This window comes from Ostrea edulis, chromosome 5 (genome assembly GCF_947568905.1).
Source record: "Ostrea edulis chromosome 5, xbOstEdul1.1, whole genome shotgun sequence".
NCBI lineage: Eukaryota > Metazoa > Mollusca > Bivalvia > Ostreida > Ostreidae > Ostrea > Ostrea edulis.
The window spans coordinates 66,612,369-66,635,794 of NC_079168.1; the positions used below are offsets into that span (position 1 = coordinate 66,612,369).

At 34.3% G+C, this 23,426-nt stretch overlaps 2 protein-coding genes across 6 annotated transcripts in view; both read left to right on the top strand.

Moving 5' to 3' along the window:
* Positions 1-882: 882 nt before the first annotated feature.
* Positions 883-19,123, top strand: LOC130054683 (hemicentin-2-like). Of its 3 annotated transcripts, none has more exons than XM_056165187.1 (7): positions 888-1,338; positions 13,494-13,568; positions 14,105-14,166; positions 14,929-15,151; positions 16,034-16,177; positions 17,121-17,252; positions 18,634-19,123. In XM_056165187.1, exons 1-7 carry the CDS (start codon positions 1,320-1,322, stop codon positions 19,032-19,034), a joined length of 1,056 nt encoding a protein of 351 aa, XP_056021162.1. In that variant the 5' UTR covers positions 888-1,319; the 3' UTR covers positions 19,035-19,123. The 3 variants fall into 3 exon arrangements, with proteins under 3 accessions (XP_056021163.1, XP_056021162.1, XP_056021164.1); XM_056165189.1 differs by lacking the exon at positions 888-1,338 and adding an exon at positions 14,315-14,398 and having other exon boundaries at positions 13,550-13,568; XM_056165188.1 differs by lacking the exon at positions 13,494-13,568 and having other exon boundaries at positions 883-1,338.
* Positions 19,124-22,440: 3,317 nt separating this feature from the next.
* Positions 22,441-23,426, top strand: part of LOC130054682 (sorting nexin-27-like) — a 31,212-nt gene continuing 30,226 nt past the window's right edge. For 2 of the 3 annotated variants that reach the window (XM_056165183.1, XM_056165184.1), the window contains exon 1: positions 22,441-22,731. In XM_056165183.1, coding sequence (XP_056021158.1) covers positions 22,475-22,731 — 257 coding nt within the window. In that variant the 5' untranslated portion in view covers positions 22,441-22,474. The remainder of the gene's footprint in view (positions 22,732-23,426) is intronic. The other variant, XM_056165185.1, reaches the window with a different exon arrangement.

The following is a 23,426-nucleotide window of genomic DNA, read 5'->3' on the forward strand; positions in this document are numbered from 1 at the left end:
CTTATTAACAATTATACCCAGGACATATCACAGATTACAATCACATTTATAATACTTTATATTTAAAATATGAACAATAACATTTCCTCCGTTTCCTTTACTACCACAGGATTTCTGTGTTAAAAAATGATTTTTTTTTTAAAACATAACTTTTTAAACATGTTCATTTTCTTTTCTAGTCAATTGATAATGATTATATGATGTAATGTCTCAATGTATACCTACAAAGCCTTTCAATATCAATTTTCTTTTCACTTTGCAAAAAATCTGTTTTCTTCTATAAATGCAAAATCTACACATTGCTATAGTGATTGACAAAAATACATTCACATTTTTGGTACCACTATGCAATACTGTCATGGATATTTCTTCAAAGTTTAATATGTTAAAAACATCACTTTCACAATAAAAGAGAAAAAAGGCGTGTTGACTGCAAATCTGTAGATCGTGAGTTCAAGTCCAGCAGGGGTTTTCAATTTTTCCCCAGATTACTTGCTACCAAAACTGCATTTTTGACTAAATAAAGTAAATTTGAAAGATTTCAATTTCAAAATGTATTGTTTTTATTTTGGGCACTGTTAAGTGTTAAGTTTAATTTATTAACACTATTCCTTGGTTGAGGCACATATACATAAAGGCGACTGTTATGTACAGTAACTCTTAATTTTCCACTTTAAAAATGATCCCTAAAATATTTTTTAAAAACACCAACTATAGAAAACGGAAGGGAAGACATCAGTCTAAGTGTACTAAAACAAGTCTTACTAGTTGTTCTTTGTTTTACATGTAAGGCGCTTTAGGCTAATTGTGTTGATTAGATAAAGCGCTATATATAAATCTACAATAATGATAATGCTTGTACATATCCTCCACTTTTCCTTCATGTTAACTGTTGCGCTTTGGCGACCGGGACAATCGTAGTGTAGGGTTACAATTACGACTGAGAGCGGTTTCTATCGAGAGCGGAACGCATACTTGCCTCCGCACTTTCAGATATGTTGCGTGTCAATTGTTTTATCATACAGGGATAGAAAGTTTACAAGATGCTGTTTGTATGAAATGCTCTGTTAGTATTTCTTTTTGTTATTGAACTGTCTAATCTTGCCATAGAGGATATTTTTGATCACTTCCGAACGTCTAAAGGAGTGTTTTCCTCCCGGAAACAGACAAATACGCACCAGGGAAAAGACTGTTAAAACACACGCGAACGATGGAAAGGTTGTGGTATTAGGAACATAGCTTTGTTTTGACTTAGTTCATATATTCTACTAGATGAGACTTGTCATAGCTAACCTTTGATTTGGGGAGACAGGGACTAAATGTCAAGAAAACTAACAAGTAAGTGTGAAGTACATATGTACTGCTCAGGGGTGTTAAAATTCAGAACATTTGATTTGAGTGCCCCTGAAATTACTAGTTCCACCCTGTTTTATAAAAACCCACCGTTTTAGTTCTTCTTAACATGGTACCCTTATGTGTATGGTTCATGACCTTTGTTTTATTTATTCAAAAGTAACAAAACACATCTCGATACTATAAGGAAATTCTAAGCTAGTTAATTGATATTTACATCGTTATACATTACATATAGTGAGGAATACAAATTAAATTACAGCAGTATATACTACATGTACAACATTATATATTATACATACAGCATTATGTATCACGTGTACAACAGTATATATTATATGTACAACAGTATATATTACGAATACAACAGTACATTACATTACATATACAACATTATTTATTACATGTACAACATTACACGTATAACATATCATGTGTACAAGAGTTTAATTACATGTACAACAGTATATATTACGTGTACAACATTATATATTACGTGTACAGCATTATATATTACGTGTACAGCATTATATATTACGTGTACAACATATATTACGTGTACAACAGTATATATTGCGTGTGCAACATTATATATTACGTGTACATCATTATATACTACATGTACAGCATTATATATTACGTGTACAGCATTATATATTACGTGTACAGCATTATATATTACGTGTACAACATATATTACGTGTACAACAGTATATATTACGTGAACAACCGTATATATTACGTGTACAACATTATATATTACGTGTACAGCATTATATATTACGTGTACAACAGTATATATTGCGTGTGCAACATTATATATTACGTGTACAGCATTATATATTACGTGTACAGCAATATATATTTACATATGCAACAACATATATTACATGCACGGCATTATATATTACATGTACATTGGTATACACCATAAAAGAAGTATAGATACATTGGATATATAACAATAAACACTAAATGTACAACATTACACGCTAGAATCCATATCATATCAGCCCAAATGACCCTAAGTACCCCTTTTCGTAGATAACAAGAAGATCACTGGATCATGACCTTAGGTACTGCATTTCCATATGGATGCAATGATAAAGTACATTATGTAGGAAATTTGACTAGTCCACAAGGAAATAACGTAAATGTGTTTGGACTCTTTCCAAATACTCAAAGAAGGAAAAGCAGTCAGTGACATCGTATATATAAAAGACCAAGTATACATGATGTCACTTTCGGTTCAAAGCTTACGCCAACAGACAATTAGGTCCACATCATATTCGCACAAACCTTTACTTTGTTCCATTGAGAGTTTTTTAAAAATACGTTATATGAAGAAGCCAAAACTAGTCTATACGTGGATTTTCAACACCAGAATACAGACTGAAATCTATGATTCTTTTAATACATTGTCAGAATGGATTAAAAGTATAAGAGAAATACTAAAATCTCGCATTAGACACAACAAATTAAAAGTACATACCCACTATCATTCTGTGTTTAGTAAATCAGAAGTGATAAAAGAACTAGATAGATTACACGAGGAATATGTTTTGGTTCCAGCTGAAAAAAGCTTGTAATAACATTGTCTTTGTTTGTAAGGCTCAATAGTACAGCTGTATTTTGAACGAACTTGGCGTTTATTCCACCCTTTGCAATCGTAATTATACGCCAACTGCCCTTTCAAAAGATGAAACTCTTCAAAACCATGCTTCAGTTTTACATGTAGACACATTTAATATCCCAGTCAATGGGTCGAATGAATATGAGATACCGTACCTATACTGGATTCCTAAACTTCATAAAACCTCTTACAGAGATACATTACTGGATCTAGTAAATGTTCTACCAAGCCCCTATCTCTACTCTTCCTGAAAATATTAACAGCTGTGAAGGAGAAACTTCAAACGTGCTGTGCCACTACATATACCAGAAGTGGTGTAAATCAACTGTGGGTTCTAACAATTTCTAAAGAACTTTTAGTAGATTTGAAATCGCAAAACTTCTCTCAAATCAACAACATCAAAACGTATGACTTTTCAGCACTATACACGACCATTCCTCATGATAAATTAAAGACTATACTTTTTGACATCATAGACAGTTGCTTCTTCAACAAAAATGGAAAACGGAAATATTCATATCTAGTAATCAGTCATCCAAAAAATTACTTTGTTAAACACCACTCTTATTCCACGAACAAGTACTCTGAAGTTGAAATAAAGATTATGCTAAAGTTCTTCATTGACATTATCTTCGTAGCCTTTGGTGATCAGGTCTTCCAACAGTCTGTTGGAATTCCCATGGGCACGAATTGTGTTCCTTTGTTAGCTGATATGTTTTTATAGTATCATGAAGCAGAATTTATTTGAACATTTCTACGTGAGAAGAAAAGATCTCTTGCTGTGTCCTTCAGTTCTACATTTAGATATATTGACGACGTATTATATATTAACAACAATGATTTTCATCCATATATCGATTCGATATATCCCTGTGAACTCGAACTAAAGGACACCACGGAGTCGTCCACCTTCATACTTAGATATTTTATAGGAAATAGATATTACTGGCAAACTAACACCTCAACTTTATGACAAACGGGATGATTTCAGTTTCTCCATCGCCAACTTCCCATATTTATGTAGCAATATTCCATGATCACTTGCATAATTATGGTGTTGATGTCTCTCAATTGATTCGATACACGAGAGCATGTTCTGTGTAAGTTAATGTTACAAGGGTTTCAACATTTAAAGTAGGCATTCTATAGACACAATATTGGTCTAGCTTGTAGATACAATCTGTCATATAAGTCAAATGCTGTCTGACGTGTGTCATACCAATGTTATTGAGCCGTTCTGATGTTGACTATGGCTAACTCCGTTGGCCTGATCAAGATATAAGACTCACGGCGGGTGTGACCGGTCAACAGGGGATGCTTACTCCTCCTCGCCACCTGATCCCACTATTGATTATACCATGGGTCCATGTTTACCCCGATTTTGTATTCTTTATGGGAGTTATGAATTGGATCACTTTTCATTATTTCACTTTTTATACGACCTTCCTTATAGTGTGTTCATAAACAACTGAAACTGTATGTTAATATCTCATAAACTTTCAACATTTGAAATAGGCTAGTCCCTGCGTATGCGCATGAATACACGATCCAGTGGCGGATTTATAGGGGGCGCAGCCGCCGCCCCCCCCCCCCTTAAAATTTTCAAAGGAGTATAGCGCACTTGGTATGCAATTTCGCCTACATAAATACTTTATTCTTGAATATCATTTTTTACAAATATTCTGGTATACAATGTCAATTTATACTTGTGTTTACCCAAATTACTCAATAAAGATATCTATATGTTGATAGTATCTTTATTTGATAAGCATAAACATCACCGTGATTAAATAGAGTATATAGTAGATGTAACGTAATGGGCATAAAAAATTGCAAACTGTTGCAAAAGGCCACCCTAAACCAGAAATAAAACACTGAAATTATTTTACTTGAGTATGACTGTACATAAGTCCATTTGAGGAAATTTGGTTTAAGGTGGCGTTTTGTTGAAAATGGACAAAATATTTTTAAATTATTGTTCTCAAAATTTACCTTGAGATATAGCAGCCTGTCAAACGTTAAACTTTTAAACTTACATGCCTGGGCGGCCTAGTGGTTTAGGTGCTCGGTAATCTTCCACTTAAACCATACATTCCGAGTTAACGTCCAATATTTTCCCGATATTTTTTTTTATTTTTTTGCTTTTTATTTTTTGGGTCGTTTACTTGAGGGAGGGGGTGTTATAAATGTGATACATATATCATAACAAATATTAATCATTTTCACCATAACTTCCAATATTTGCAAGTTACGACTTAAGTAAGGGAATTTATTCCGAGATCACTGTAGTTCCGTTTGTTTACACTATAACATGTTCCTGTGTGCACAGGATTTTCAAACCGTAATATGGCTGACGAAAAGCTTAACAAATACTACAAGAAAAAGGGCACAAATGCACAACATGTACTAAGTAAAAATAGATCAAGGGAGGAAAGGAACTGTTATACGGTTTGACTTCTCAAAAGTAAATATAAAAACTCGTGTAGCAACTGTCATATGATATTTAGGCAAAGCTAAACACTCAAATTATCAACCAAAGGCAAATGAACTGATGAAATCTATTAAAGGTGCTGCAGTCATGTCAGAACAGTGAGTTAAGTAATGCCATATGTAAAAGGGTTGCTGTGTAATATGAATGCACCTATGAAAATATTGTACTGTTCATCATTCCAAATAGGAAAATGGTTTATTGATTAAAGAATGACTCATATAAATGTCAGTAATGCTAAACTGCGGCAGTTATTTATCTTGGTTAACGAAACATCAAAAACTTTGACCCTATATTTAAATATAACACAGCAGTCTATTATTGGAAACCGGTGCTTTCCATTTAGATTTCTGAGTCGGCCGTTTCGTCAGCAAATGCGCTATACCTCTTTAAGGTAAATCGCGGTATCTTGTTTCGGGAAATGTACTAAACCATAAAAGAAGCAATAATTTCTTCCACTCCCGGAGAAATAAATGACAAAATCTTTTGATTTCTTGAATTACTTTATTGGGAGAACTTAATTTTTTCCAAAAAACCCTTAAAATTTGGGTCATTTTATTAATTTCACCTTATTAAAATGATAGAAAATAGTACAAATGACTAAATAGGAGAAATATTTCAAGCCCCGTAAAATCTGTAAAATCCAGGAGCTTCCGGGGGCTTCGCCCCCTGTACCCCCACCAGGGCTGGACCCACTGCCTCATAAAGTGGCGCCCCCCCCCCCCGTAACCGCAATTCCTGGATCCGCCCCTGCGATCTAATCTCTATGTAGGCTCATTCTCCACCCAGAGTTCCGTGCGCTCCTCTATGTGAAGCTTGCCTAACGCGCCCTCTGGTGAAAGAATGTATGTAGGCTGACCACTATTAAAATGATTAGAATGTAAATACAAGAAGTGTTTCTCAGTTTTTGAAAGTATATGAGATGATACACCTCCAGCCTCTTCATATCGGCATCGCAAGAACATGTCAAACATCGTTGAGATATGCATGCGCTTTTGTACTGTTTACTGTTGTATACATTGAAAATAATGCATAACAAAGTTGAAGTGTCTTTTATTTCGAGATAACTGGGATATATCAGATCGACGTATCAATGAACGAAAAAATGAAGATAACGAAAAGTGATTAATGAAAGGTAAAGATAACAAACAGTGATCAATCTCATAACTCCTATAAGCAATACATAATGGAGCCTTGTGTAAACACGGACCCCTGGACACATCAGAGAAGGGATTAGGTGCCTGGGAGGAGTGTCCCCTGTTGACTAGTCACACCCGCCGTGAGCCCTATATCTTGATCAGGTAAACGGAGTTATCCGTAGTCAAGTACCTCATAAATCCTATAAGGAATATAAAATTAAGAGTTGGGTAAACACGAACCCCTGAATACACCAGGTGGGATGAGGTACCTAGGAGGAGTAGCCGAACAGTTACACCCGCCGCGAACCCTAGATCTTGATCAGGTACACGGATTAATTCGTAGTCAAACTCAGTGTGTAAAGAATGGCCTAACAATTGGTATGAAACACGTCAGACAAGACCCATTGACTAGTTGTATTGGCAAACTAAATCGATATAATAACCATAGAATTTGCGAAATGCTGACTTTAAACGAGACTGCTGAAAACCATGTAACATGAGCTTGTTTTTCCAGTAGCCTGTCTCGATTTAAAAACTGTGAGTATTGTTAAAAGATAAAACGTCGCCGGTGTATCTCAATGTCAAGTTGAAGGCCACAGCAAATGATTTATTTTTTAAAATTTTTTTTCCCCCTTTCAATATCTTTTATTTCTAGCTAACATACATTTGATATTTGGGGGTAATGTCTCCGCAGAGATCCCCGAATAATCCTCACCTAGGGTGCCAGGGCTCCATGGATTGGATATATATATATATATATATATATATATATATATATATATATATATATATACACTGTACATATATGTGTTAACTATACATGTATGCATATTTAAGAAATATATCTACATGATATCAAACAGTATAGTTGATAATATTGGTTTTCTTTTACACTTAAAGATTTACATGCTAGATAGCAATATTTTTCAACTAAAAAAAAAGCAAAGTATATTTAGGTGTCAAAATTATATCAGTATGCAAAATCTAATCTACACTTAATACATATAAAGCAATGATTGATCCATATTGTTGCAGGGGAGACACAATCACAAACAGTTCACCACTCCCCTAACAACAAGTACTGAGGAACAGGTCACCCTCAAGTACTGGTGGAATGCTATTGTTGGAAACTGAATATCAGATACATAGTACATACAGATTATTGCAATACATGTGTTATAATATAAAGCATTAAAGTAACAAAGAAGGTCTCTCAAATAATTTGTGATCTAGGAAATCGTACTTTGATTTTCTTAATGTTAAGTATGTTCTATAACAGTCTAATTTAACCTGTATCAACAGATTATTCACACTTTCAGTTTTGTTTTCAAGTCTTAACATCATTTTACTTTTGTAAATTCTGAAAGCAATATATGAAATCACAAAGTTAAATGTATGCACTTTAGGATTATCTTCATGAAAAAAGCCGAGAACAATATGTTTCCATCGAATGTCAATTTCAAGCACCATTTCAACAGTATTCCATATCTGTCTTACATTTTGACATTCAAAAATTAAATGTGCATTGTTTTCAATGACATCAGCACAAAATGTACAGTTTCTATGAACATCTTTTTTCCATTTGCTAAGTAGATAATTGTTGCATAAAAGATTGTGCAAAAGTTTGTAGTTAAATTCAGCAACATTTTTATCAACAACTTTAAATACATTATTTCTATAAATATTAGTCCATTCTGACTTTTCCAACATAAAAGTCTTTTCCCACATACTTTCCATATATGATCTTTGAAACTTATCAACAAAAATGTCGTAAAAGAATTTACAAGATTTGCCAATTATAGATTCAATTTTTCCATTTTTAAATAAAAACACGTTTTCTTTTTCTATATGGTATTTTGTCTTATGACTTATTTTATTAAAAACATTTCTTAGTATTTTATATTCACACAACCAGTTATGTTTGTTTGTAAGATTTGAAAAATCAGTAATATCCTTGAATCCAATTTCATTAAACAGATCATCTACTTTTAAAACACCACTTTTCATTCAATTTGTAAAACAAAGTGTCTCATTTTTATAAGTAAATCTTTTATTTTTCCAAATATTTTGGGAAAATTGTAATGTTGTCGATTTGCCCTTAGCTTCATTGAAATATGTAATAATTTCTCTATAAAAATAGGGTATGTATTTATGCAACATTCCACTTTCACTCAAAAATGAGTCGTTTGTCTTTAATAGATAGTAAATAACATATTGATTCCTTTGACAGAAACTCTGGAAAAAGTCTTTTAATTTATGGTTACACGATATTATTTTTGGGATCCATGATGCTTTAAGCGCTTTGAATTTGGATTTTAAGTCAACAAATGAAATTAAAAATTATTTTATTTATTTCTTTGATAAATTCATCACCAGGAGTTGGTAATAAAGTTGCTGCATATACTAATTTTGATATTGCCAAAGAGTTTATTATGCAGCATTTTCCAAATATTGTAAGTTTTCTGGTTCTCCATGAATCTAATAATTTTTCTATATCTCTTCGATACCGTATCCAGTTTTTTTCAAAACAATCTTCTTTACTATGACCAATGTGGATACCTAATGCTTTAATTGAATTTTCATTTACTTTCAGATTAAGAATTTCTTTTTTTGTTCCTTTAAGCTTTCCTAATAATAAACATTCTGTTTTATCTTTATTTAGTTTTAATCCTGAATGTTTACAAAAAATATCAATTGTGTTTAACGCTATTTGTAATGATTTTTCATTCTTAATAGGAATCGTACAGTCGTCAGCATGCTGAACTATTTTTATTTCTTGTTTCATTTCTTTGATCTTAAACCCATTTATATCTTTATTTGATCTAATATTACAGGCAAGGACTTCTGCTACAAAAATAAAAAGCAGGGCAGACAATGGACAACCTTGTCTGATTCCTCTATTCATTTTACACGTTTTAGAAATCCATCCATTATTTTTCAACATTAGTCGTAATTTCATCATGACTTTTTGCTTTTTGCAATTTTTCTAGTAGCAGAAAACTTTTTGAAGCAGATTTCTACCTAGTGACTCAAGTGAGTAGATACTCACATTTGTGTATATTTATGTTATTACAAACTATGGCAATGGCAGTGCCAGCTCAGATGTTGAAACCAGTGTTCTTGAAGAATAGTGAAATATAAAATGATAGAAATAATAAAATTTCTGACTTTGAGATTGCAGTACAATTGTCAAAATAAATCGATGATGTAAAATGCATTCAATTAGACAGAGACCTGTGGCGGATCTATGTGGATTCTTTAAGTAGTAGATCTAAACTGGTCACCGAAGGATTTGATCTTAGAAGTAGGAACGTACAGGTATATGCAAACAATCCGTTTTCAACAGGTACCGGCAATCCAAATGAGCAGGTACTTAAAATTACAATCAAAGGCGTTCCTTTGTCCGTCGACGACTCTGCCGTAAGAAACATGCTTGATCAGTTCAAAGTTTCTCTATGCAGTGAAATAAAATACGAAAAAATAAGAAATCCCAGTACCCTCAGAATGACAGAGATTTTCAATGGAAATAGATTCGTGTATGTTAAACCCTTTAAAGAGGGGGGTTTCTACCCCGATCCTGCGTGTGCGCCGGGATTCAGTGTTTGTTATTTCATAAGGGCCAACCCTCTCTCAAGCGTTCTCCTAGATGTACGAAATGTTGGAGCAATGAACACTTTACAAATCAGTGTGATAGCGTTCAGTGTTGCAAAGCCTGTAAAAAACCAGGGCATAATCCAGGAGATGAAAAGTGTGAGCTCTATACAGAGGCGGATCCTAATATTATTCCATTTAGTGGAAAAGATGACATCCTTTCAAATTTTCACCTTAACGATATCAAAGTATTCGGTGTTGAACACAAATCATCGGAGCATGCATATCAGTACGTAAAGGCAGTGCGTTCAGGTGACATTCCACGCGCGACGGCTATCCAAGCTGCACCCACTGCCTTAGATGCCAAACAAATCGGTAACAACATTTTGGCTTCTCAACATTTCATTGATTCTCAATACAACACCATGAAGGAAATCGTGGAAGCTAAGCTAGCTCAAGTTCAAGAATTTTACGATGCTTTGAAAAGTGCACCCCCAAAAGCCTTGTTCGTGGAATCCACCTACGACGATTTCTGGGGATCGGGGCTTAACAAAACTGGTACGACGCACACTGACAAATCTGATTGGCCTGGTGAAAACATGCTAGGTGATATCATTACCAAGCTTTCCAAAAAGGTCAAGAAAACAAAAAATGCACCCGATGCCAGCAAAATGCGACACAGTCGTAGAAATCGGTCACAAAATGAAATCCTCAATTCTGGAGAATCAGATTAGAACTTTAGCGTAATGAATGATTTATCCATTATTTCCCTCAATGCTAGAGGGATGAATAGCTATGAAAAAAGACAAAAAAATTTCGATTGGTTAAGAGACACTAATGTTCATATAGCTTTAATTCAAGAAACGCATTTTGTTGAGAAGAATCAATCGAAGTATAACAGCCGTTGGTTCGGCAAATGTTTTCATGCTTTTTCGAATTCACCCCATGCACGGGGTGTTTCAGTTTTATTTAACAATGTAGATATTGATGTAGAAAATGTACACAAAACTCAAGATGGTAGAATTTTACTACTTAATATACATTTTCAAAATAATGCATACACAATTGTCAATATTTATAGTCCAAATTCAGAAACGGAAAGAGTGTCTTTTTTCAAAAAGCTAAAAGCTTATATTTCAAAATATACCTTACATGAAGAAAATATAATTCTAGGAGGCGATTTTAATTGTGTTTTTGATAAAACGGATAGGAAAAATAAAACTACGGCTGCAGATAAAAGCACAAACATTTTGATAGAAATTTTAAATAAATTCAATCTTAATGATACTTGGAAAAAAATTCAGGGGTTAAAACCTGGATTTACGTGGTGTATTTCAAGCAACAAACCCGTAAGTCGTATTGATTATATCTTTTTAAGTCAAATCATGTTAGCTAAAGTTCACAAAATACGTGTACAACAAGTGCCAGGAACTCATTCTGATGGTTAAGTGATCACAAAGCTATTAAACTCTGTTACTGTAAATGAAAATGAAAGAGGTCAAGGTTATTGGAAACTTGATACGAGTCTTTTGAACGATAAGAAATATAAAATGATTATTAATGATTTAATTCATAAATATAATGTTAAAATAGCAAATTTGAATACTATAAGTGTACATGATCTTTGGGAACAACTTAAACAAGAAATTCGTAGCTTAAGTATTTCATATTCAAAATCACTGTCAAAAAGTTACAAAAAGTCTGTTATGGATCTAGAAAAACAAATACAGGATATAGAAGATAAACCTGCAAATGAAATTAATATGAAAGAAAAAAGGACCCTTGAAAATGAACTAACTCATCTGTATGACAAAAAATCAAGGGGGGCACAGATCAGATCTAGAGTAAAATGGATAGAAGAGGGAGAAAGAAATAGGTCCTATTTTCTCAGATTAGAAAATTACCATCAATCAGACAATGTGATTAGAAAGGTAACAGAACAAACAAAAAGTGTTTATAATGATAATGATATTTTAAATGAAATATGTTCATTTTATGACAAACTATATGAATCAAAGCACATTGATGATAATGAAATACAAAATTATTTAAATGAAGTAAATATTGAACAAAAATTAGATGAAAACGGAAGATTATTTTGCGATGAAATGTTTACTCTTCAAGAATGTAAAGAAGCAGTAATGAATCTTAAAGATAATAAATCACCCGGGATGGATGGAATTCCTAATGAATTCTATAAAACCTTTTGGAATGAAATTAAAGACATTTTTTATGCAACTCTTGAATACACTTTTGAAACTGGTAATATGCCCTTTACACAAAGGCTCTCACTTTTATCATTACTGCATAAAAAGGGAGAAAGAGATAAGATAAAAAATTATCGACCGATTAGCTTAACAAATTCAGATTACAAAATTTTAGCATTCGTGTTAGCTAGAAGGCTACAAAAAGTAGTTGATAATCTAATCAATGAAGACCAAACTGCTTATATTAAAGGCAGATTTATTGGATTTAGTGCAAGGACTATCCTTGATATATATGAATATTGTGAAAACTCAAATGACCCACAAATTTTGTTATTCTGTGATTTTGAGAAAGCTTTTGACTCGGTGGAGTGGAATTTTTTGTTTAAAACACTGGAGAAGTTTAATTTTGGTGCAAGTTTCATGCAATGGATAAAAATAATGTATAAAGATCCTATTTTTAAAATGATTCATTTTTTATTCTCATGTAGAAGATTTTGAATAAAGTCTGCCTTACAAGAATACAAGAACAGGTCAGTTACTAAAGGAACACAATTGGTGCCTAGGGGAATTCCAACAAACTATTAGAAAATCTGATCGCCAAAGGCTAGGTAGATATTATAAATGAGGAACCCCAACAACTTCATATTAACTTCAGAATGATTATGGGTAGAGTCAGAGTGGTGTTTGATAACGTAATGTTTGAATGACTGATCTCAAGTCTGACAAAATATGAATATTTCTTTGTTCCATTTTTATTGAAGAAGCAGCTGTTTGTAATGCCAAACAAACCAGTCTTTAATTTGTCGTTAGGAACATTGGTGTAAAGTGTTGAAAATTCGCACGTTTTGATGTTGTAGATGTTGAAAAGTTTTGCGATTATTACCAAAGGTTCTTTAGAATTTTTGAAAACCTACAATCACTTCTCGCATACGTTGTAGCACAATATTTCTGAAGTTTCCTCTTCACAACAATTGATATTTTTTTTTAGGTCTATACTTTTTCTTAAAAGATATCTAATCAAGAAATCAATAGAAGTAAAACTTTTGTTGTAAACACAAGATTATTCAATTTGTTTTTAACAGTTATGAATTCGTTTTGTGGAAGATGGGCATTCGTCATGCTTTTCTGGACAGACTGGTATATTCGGGCATACTCAGGTAGGTGGTGACATTACAGTGACCTAATCTCAGTGAGATTCGTGGAAATTATCCTCGACGAACCTCGCTGAGATTACAGTGAGCATGCAATTAGACATGTACATGGTTTAGGTTATTAAATCGGCATTCTTTTTACATGTCAGTCGATTTTTAGCTTACCTGGATGAATGCCATTGTGGGTCATTGCCATTCTCAGTGTTTCATTATCGTTCGTTCACATGCCATCACTACACTCAGTACATTGCACTTCTCCTCAGGGACACCTAGATATCCCCTTTTTAAAATGTGTGAAGATGAAATCTGGAACCAGGTAAATGATTCAGACCTGAAGTCCACGGTAGTATAGTTGTATCCCGTGTATACGGGCATCAATTCATTGTCTCAGCATGATTTTCAATTAAAGGTCAAAGCGCAAGGTCACTGGAAAGCATATTTTGAAAAATACTCACGTTGCGAAGGAGACGTCCCGCTTTATATAGCTCTGGTTGCTGCTGGTCTAGTTTATCTAACCATCTTTAGTGAATTTATTATTACAGAAACGTTCTACAAAGACCCTATGACAACAGTAAGCCTCTACTGCCAGTCGGACAAACAACAGGTACTAGTTTACTTCAATAACATATACAGTACAGGTACTAGTTTACTTCAATAACACATACAGTAAGCCTCTATTGCCAGTCGGACAAACAACAGGTACTAGTTTACTTCAATAACATATACAGTAACTGTAAAACTATTTATTTCAGTGGTAGATTTTTGTGGCTTCAGAAAAATGAATGTTACTGTGTTCGTTGATTCCATGGTCGAAACTCTGGTACTCTTCACTGTAGGTCAGTTTTTATTGTTCGTGGTAGATTTAAATTCATGCGTATGCTCATGCCACGATAACCGCTAAAACTAAACCCCGCGAAAATTAATTAGTTTATACATATTCATAAATGTACTTCATTAGTATATGTCAAAAGTCGCGTCAGTTTTAGAATGTGTATACTCTTCCTTCTAAAACACACCTGAATTTCATTGCGATTACAGATGCAAGTTACGTGTATATACCAATTTTTCATCCTAACTGAATGTGCATATTAAATCACACAAGACCGGGAATTCGCCGCAGTAAGCTTGCTTGAAATATCCTAGAATCGTCTTGATACATTTAACATGTTACGTGCACAACAGCAGATCAAAGGGACATGAGGATTTCAATCTTTTAGTTAGAAAATCTCCCAGAAAATGGTATTTTATGCCAACGGAGAGAGTTTCAACTAAAGAACACATCCCCATATTTGTTCTGGATCTACCGTTGTGATACTATGTATCGTCACTAACATTATCATGTAAAACACTTGTATTGTTCAAACAGACATCTGAAATGGTTATGTGGAAGAAAAAACCGCACGATGAAATGCTGTTCTTTATGGAAACTCGCCATACTAGCGATAAATACTACTCACTGGACAGAAGCTACAATGACTGGAATCTGGTCATCACAACAATCCTGGAGAGACACGAGGGGGTCTACATATGTTGTCAGATTGTTAGGGGTACAGAAATCACCATTAGAGAATACACACTATTCGTCAATGGTACGTCATATATCTCTGCTCTCTTCAAATTTCCGTAAAGCTATATTGAACCTCTTAAAGTAAAACTGTCGACAAATTCCACACCATGCTAGTGGTTACTATCAGATTAGTCATAGTGACTTTGGTGCTTCTTGAATTTACAACTATTGCTAAATTAGTCACGATGAAATTACAACTATTGTTAAAATAGTCACGATGATATTACGACTATTGTTAAAATAGTCACGATGATATTATGACTATTGCTGAAATAGTCACGTTAAAATTACGACTACTGTTAACATAGTCATGATGAAATTACGACTATTATTAAAATAGTCACAATGATGTTACGGATATTGCTGAAATAGTCACGATGAAATTACGACTAATGTTGAAATAGTCACGTTGAAATTACAACTATTGTTAAAATAGTCACGTTGAAATTACGACTATTGTTGAAATAGTCACGTTAAAATTACGACTACTGTTAACATAGTCATGATGAAATTACGACTATTATTAAAATAGTCACAATGATATTACGAATATTGCTGAAATAGTCACGATGAAATTACGACTAATGTTGAAATAGTCACGATGAAATTATGACTATTTTTAGTCACGTTAAAATTACGGCTATTGTTAAAATAGTCACGATGAAATTACGACTATTGTTAAAATAGTCACGTTGAAATTACGACTATTGCTGAAATAGTCACGTTGAAATTACGACTTTTGTTAGAATTTATTCATTAGAATCTGTTTTTATATATGCCTACATTATAAGTTCATAGTTTCATCTTGCGTCACGTTGAAATTACGACTATTGTTAGAATTTATTCATTAGAATCTGTTTTTATATATGCCTACATTAAAAGTTCATAGTTTCATCTTGCACAGGTCCACCGGAAATACCACCCAACACTCCTTGGACGACAAACCTTGCAGTCGTGGAGGGCGACATAGTCGACATGCGGTGCGATATTAAGGGTTCTCCAAAGCCCTCTATCAACTGGTTCACTCAGGAGGGCGAACAAATAAACCGTAAGTAATTAAAGGAATACGTCAAATGCAAACTGTAGGTATCAGATATAAAATGCACAATGTAGGAATAGAAAAATTAATCGTAAGTATAAAGTATTCAGTAAAGGAATAGGAAAAACCATCAGGTATACAGTATAGAAATAGGATTGGTTGGTTGGTTTTATATTGTTTAGCCTCCCCTCGAAAATCTTTCACTCATATGGAAACGTCACCATAGCCATCTAGTGAAGGGCTGTAAAATTCAGGCCTGTATTCTTACGGCTTTTGAGCAGGAAGGGATCTTTATCGTGTTACACTTGCTGTGACACGGGGCCTCCGTTTTTGCGTACTCACCCAAAGGATCCCCACAGGATTATAGGGTTATTTCCTATAGGAATAGAAAATATCATTCGTAAGTATCAGGTATTCACTACAGGAATAGACGAAATTATCCGTAAGTATCAGGTGTAAGTATCAGGTGTAAAGGATAAATAAGCCCTAAGTAGCAGGTACACGATATCGGAATAGGAGAAATAAACCATAAATATCAGGTATAAATACAATACTGCCATGAGAGATGCACCGCAAGTACATTGTTCTGGTACAATATAGACATTAAAAAAGTAAGTTGTGAATACCGGATATAATATTCGGTATATACATGTATATGAAAAAATATCGGTACATTGTACGTATCCGTTATGAACAGCAAACATTTGCCATACATGAGAACAAATCGTAAGTATCCAGAACAATACCGTGCCGACTTAGGAGGAAAACATCATACTGACGTAATTTCATCTCAGTATATACGAGGAACGAATAGAAACAAACGAGGAGAAACGAATTGTAAGTAATCGCCACAATATCGACGTCCAGGAGAGACAACCCTGCAGTAATTAGAAAGCATCGCGGTACAATATGAGAAGTATGGTTTCTAATTGATTTCACTTTTTGTTTACAGCTATCCACATCAAGGGTTCTCTTCTACAAGTCCGCAACATCACACGGCTTTGTGTCACGAAATTTGTCTGTCTTGCCGAAAACAGATTCTCTCAGAGTCCTATCAACATGACCTTTAATATTGAAGTGGAATGTAAGACACCAATGTTTTGTTCTTTTGGGATTTTAAAAGGATATTTATTATTTAATTTTACTTTTCAAGTTTCCTGCTTCATGTATGAGATGGGGGGGGGGGGGGGGGGGGTGTAGAGAGGGGCTACGGGTGATACATTCCCCCTGGCTCTCTCTTCCATGGAGAATTTTCACAAAAGGGAGATGAACAAACCCCCGCGTTAAGGTTACAGAAGGGAGATCATACGAACCCTAATGTTAGCGGTTTATGCATTTTCCCGGCAGTGTTGGCGACCTTCGATTTCCTGTTTAAAACAAACCAAAGACAAACACTAAACGCTTAAAATATATGGAGCACCAAATTAACATAAACTCAAATAAATGAAGATATCTTCAATTATTTGAAGATATCATCAATTCAATTATTGCTGTCTTTAATTGAATTAATGAGCGCTTCAGTTCAATTATTGCTCTCATCAATTTAATTAATGCGCGCATCAATTGAATTAATGAGAGCAATGATAGAATTGATGCGCGCATTAATTCAATTATTGCTCTCTTCAATTCAATTGATGAGAGCATTAATTTCGTAGAAATATTGCACGCAATAATTAAATTAGAGCTCGGTATAGATAATTTTATGATCTCTTTAATTCAATTCAAGTTAACTTTAATTATTTACAATGATTTTGTATAAGGAATTAATGCGCGCATCAATTCTTTTAAAGAGAGCAAGAATTCAATTAAAGAGATCATTAATTCAATTGTGGATATGTTGAATTGAAGATATCTTTAATTATATAGATTCTCTCTCTAAAAGAATTATTGCTCTTTAAATGAATTAAAGATATTATTCATTCAATTGAAGAGAGCAATAATTGAATTAATGCGCGCATTAAATCAATTATTGCTCTCATCAAATGAATTAATGCACGCATCAATTCAATTATTGCTCTCATCAATTGATTTAATGTGCGCATTATATCAATTATTGCTCTCTTCAATTGAATTGTAGCGCGCATTAATTCAATTGTTGATATCATTAATTCATTTGAAGAGATCATTAAATAAATTATAGCGCACATCAATTCAGCTGAAGAATTAATGCTATCATCAATTCAATTAATGCGCGAAATAATTCAGAATTGAAGATATAATTAATTATTTGAAGAGATCTTTAATTAAATTGTTGCGCGCATCAAATGAATTGATGATATCTTCAAATAATTGAAGATATCTTCAATTAACTAGTGAAAGATTGTTGCAAGTGATGAGCGATGAATTGAATACAAATTAAGCAGAAAACACACAGCGAATGTAAATATCAATATTTTAAACGTTAGCCTAACAGAATTTCAAAACGCATAATTAATTTTCATTCTGTATGTTATCAATCTTTGTAGTTCCGTCGCAGATGTTTGTATATGACGCAAAATCACACGGAACGGATGAGTCCTCCTCTACAATCTACAGAAAAAGAGGCATTGAGATAAAATTACGATGTGACGTCATGGCATCACCTGACGTTAAGATTTATTGGAAGGTCAAGAAGAGGAAGGGGAGGCCCAGACTACGTGAACTAGCAACGTATATACCGGGAGAGGGCGTCTCGGACAGCAGTAAAAAGAAAGAAGATAATTTTTATAGATTTGAATATCATCTTCTCCCACAGAAGAAAGTGACTATTTTTGACATGATATTCATAACGGATCAAGCTTTTACGTTCTCAGAATACGTGTGTGAAACGGACAAAAATACGTTTCCAGGCACAAGGAAGAGTTTAACTGTCGCAATGCTTCCCTAGAAGTATACAGTCGCCTATTTTAAATGGACAAAGGAAGGTTATGTATAGATTGTTCACACTCTGTACATTAAAATTATATTGGTTTCAAATCTGTTTTAATGAATTAACTTGACTTATATGATATATCCCCCGTTTCTATTCTATTCATAAAGATGTTGGACACCCTTCGCCCACTCCAAATATGGCTTATACCATTGAAGAATAAACCCTTTGAGAAACCTTAAACATCTGTTCTATCTCCATAAATCAACATCGACACATTCGTTCATAGTGTGACAATACGAATTTTTGTCGGTAATGGGGCTCGCATCGTTATCCCTGATTGCGAAAGGTCTCATCAACAGAAGCACATTGTATCGTCTCCCTTGGTTAGCGAAAATTACGAAAAAGTAAAGACAATGTAAAATGATCAATATCATAAAGAATACAAAATTGAGAGTCGGGCAAACATGGGCACCTGGAAACACCAAAAGGTGAGAGCTTGTGCCTAGGAGGAAAACGCACCCCTTTTGACCGGTCGCACCCGCCGGGAACCCTATATCTTGGCCAGGTAAACGGAGTAATCAAACCAAACAGGACCACAAACAAACTCCAACGTGTACTCACTACAGCAGTAAGGATAATACCTCGCATTAAAAAGCATGATTATATTACACCTGTACTGTATAACCTGCACTGGCTCCCGGTTCAGTACCGCATAAAATACAAAGTGCTTGTACACACATACAAAGCAGTCCATAAAACCGAACTAACCTACATGTACCTTAGTGAGATTATTACCCTCCAAGGAAATGGGATGCTTCTAAATGTTCCACAAATAAGAACACAGATTCGCGGAAACAGGCGTTTTGACTACTCCGCGCCAAAACTGTGGAACGCCTTACCACTCGGACTACGCCAAGCCAAATCTCTGGACATTTTTAAGCGACACGTAAAGACTAATTTTTTAAAGAAAATATTGCTTTTAATATCTGGCTAAAAGACAATTCTAGGTTATTTACAAACTGTTTTAAAGTGTATTACAACCATATGCATGTACCATCGTTTTTTTATGTGGGCATTGTTGTTTTTACTTTGAATTGTATGCTTTTTATGTAAAGCGCTTTAGAGATGTTTAATTGATTAGGGCGCTATATAAGTCTTAGTATTGTATTGTAATCCGTAGTCAAAACCAGTGTACGTAAAGAACGGCCTAACAATTTGTATGAAACACGTTAGGCAGCGTCTTTATAACGACCATAGTGTTTGCGAAATGTTAACTTTACACAAGACTGTAAAATCAACTTTTTTGTTAGAAGCCTGCCTCGATTTAAAAACTGATCATATGCAGAACATGTTTTCGCGTATCGAATCAGTTGAGATTGCATGAAGTCATCCTGTTTGTTGTAAGTTTGCCGTGAACGTCTATGTTCAATATAATGTCCAAATATGAAACACTTATGGAAGACGATATGTTGTCTTTTATTTCGAGTTCACTAAGATATATCAACTCGACATATGAATGAAAGTTAGTAGTGTTGAATGATAAATCATCGTCGATGTTAGATTTAAGATCGTAGCATTACTTTGAATCTAATTTAGATATCTAATAACTTTTTTTCACTCAAATAAAAATCCATTTATTTCCATACTCATTATAAATGGAACCTCTTATTAAGTATCAAAAAGAAGTGTCAAGATGGAAAGGAAGATTTTCAAAATGTTACTAAGATAGTAACCCTCCTACCATGGAACTTACGTACGAGTGTAAGGAGGAGGGGTGGTTTTAACCAGACTGCGCGGGAAGAAGCACGTGCGATCAGCTCACAGTTATCCAGGGTCACCAAAACGGACGGTCTTGCGACCAGTAGGTTTTGACGTAATAAAAGCGCTCTTCCTGTGAGGTCATATCCATGAAAAAGAAGAGGAAAGTGTACTGTGGCTCCATAACCCACATAAAAACACATGCATATATGGAGCACCAAATTATCATAAATCAAATACTTATTTTTTAAAGATATCAATTCCATTACTGCGAGCAATAATTGAATTAATTGACACGCGCATCAGAGCAATTATTGCTCTCAATAATTGAATATACGCACAATAATTGAATTAATGCGCACATCAATTCAATTGCTGAGAGCAATGATAGATTTAATGCACGTATTAATTCAACTGGTGAGAGCAATAATTGATTCAATGCACTCATTAATTCAGTTGCATGGTGAGAGCAATAATTGATTCAATGTACGCATTAATTCAGTTGCATGGTGAGAGCAATAATTGATTCAATGCACGCATTAATTCAGTTGCATGGTGAGAGCAATAATTGATTCAATGCACGCATTAATTCAGTTGCATGATGAGAGCAATAATTAATTGATTCAATGCACGCATTAATTCAACTGATGAGACCAATAATTCATCGTTCTCATCAATGAATTGTGCGCATTAATGTGGTGGAATTATTGCTCGCGAAATTTAATGTAGAGCTCGCTATAATTGATTTAATGATTTCTTTAATTCAATTGAAGATATATTTAATCATTTACAACGATTTTGTATAAGGAATCAATGCACGCATCAATTCTTTTAAAAAGAGTAACAATTCAATTCAAGAGATCATTAATTCAATTGTGTATGAAAAGGTGAAGATAACGATATCGTAACTCCTATAAGCAATACAAAATAGAGAGTTGGACAAATACGGACCCTTGGACATACCAGAGGTGGGATCAGGTGTCAGGGAGGAGTAAGCATTCCCTGTCGACGGGTCACACCCGCCGTGAGTCGTATGTCTTGATCAGGTAAACGAAATAATCCGTAGTCAAAATCAGTGTGCCAAGAACGCCCCATCAATTGATATGAAACACGTCAGACAGTATTTGACCCAACCGCAGGTTGTTTTGGCAAACTAGATCATTATAACAACCATAGAAATTGTGAAATGCTTACTTTAAACGAGACTGTTGAAATCCCTGTAACATCAACTTGTTTGTCAGTAGCCTTGATCACACCAGAACAAACTCAAGGTTGCATATCGATATGTTGAATTGAAGATATCTCTTTCTATCCACGGACCATCAAGCACTGTGTTCATAGACTCTCACAAATAGGAGTCAGGGCAGGATATTTCTACCTGAATCTGGAGTTTTATATGTTATGGACAAGTCTATATGTACGTATACACGTTACACATAGATCTGTAGAGCGACAAAATATTTAGTTATTTTAAAAGTCGCTCGATAAATATTTCGTTCTCTAATTCCATACTGAGTGAAACCTTGTGACCAGCTAAATCTAAATAAATAAAAGTGAAATCATGCATTAAAAGAAACACCATTCAAAAGTAATACGTGTATCAAGTATAATTTAACACTTTTACATCGGGATCGGAATACTTCAAACTTTATTGAAATAGACTATGCAAATTTTCTAGTTTGGTCACATGACATAAAATGGCAGATAGCGAAGAGAGCAGCCCACCCTCTTCACCCGATATTCGAGATGACGACCCAGGGAGACCTCGAGAGGTCACGATTACCAAATCAGAGACAGGGTTCGGCTTCAATGTGAGGGGCCAAGTAAGCGAAGGGGGTGTACTGAAGTCAATAAATGGTGTGTTGTACGCGCCTCTTCAACATGTCAGTGCAGTGTTGGAGGGGGGAGCGGCGCAGAGGGCAGGGATACGGAAAGGTGACAGGATACTGGAAGTGTAAGTGACAATAACAAACTCTTCTACTATGTTTTGCTAACCTTGTGTGATCAATGGCAGCTATTTCTCTTTGGCTGGAAATGTCACGATAGATTTCAGATTTGCCCACACAGCAGTCAACCTTTCCTGAATGACAACAATTGAATTCAAAACTTTAAAAGTAGGCCAGTGTTTCCTCGCCAGTCAATGTGGTATGATAACCCAGTTATTTAGCGGTAACAGACAGAAACTTAACGTATTTTACAATGTTTCAGTTATTAAAATTATTGTGCTAATATTGTTGCCTTTTAAACTTGAATATCATCCAAATTTAGTTCATTGGGTTACATGAATATGATTTTAAATCAAATGACATGTAATACCGATGTAAGTGACAAGTTCCATGTTCTCGGAGTGTTTCACAGAAGTTGTGGAGATGAAATTGTATGTGATGGTATGTAGCCTCAGGTCAAATGAAATGTAATTCAATATACCATCCATATACATACCTTTGTTGAATAGTTATATAATATTGGCCATGCAATGTCTCAGTTTGTTTGTTTCTTTTTAACATTTCTGGATCTCTGAGACTATTAACCAATGCCATAATTTCATAAGGGATGATGTTTACTTTCATAGTACTTGGACTGCAATTAGATGTTGACTGTTGTAATGGAATTTGGTCATGAAGTAGTAGTATTCATTTTCCTTAGATA

Excerpts from the sequence above, each read along its gene's own strand:
- LOC130054683 (XM_056165187.1), top strand. Across the intron at positions 14,167-14,928 it reads GCCAGTCGGACAAACAACAG|ACATCTGAAATGGTTATGTG; the intron begins GTACTAGTTTAC and ends TTGTTCAAACAG. Across the intron at positions 15,152-16,033 it reads ATACACACTATTCGTCAATG|GTCCACCGGAAATACCACCC; the intron begins GTACGTCATATA and ends CATCTTGCACAG.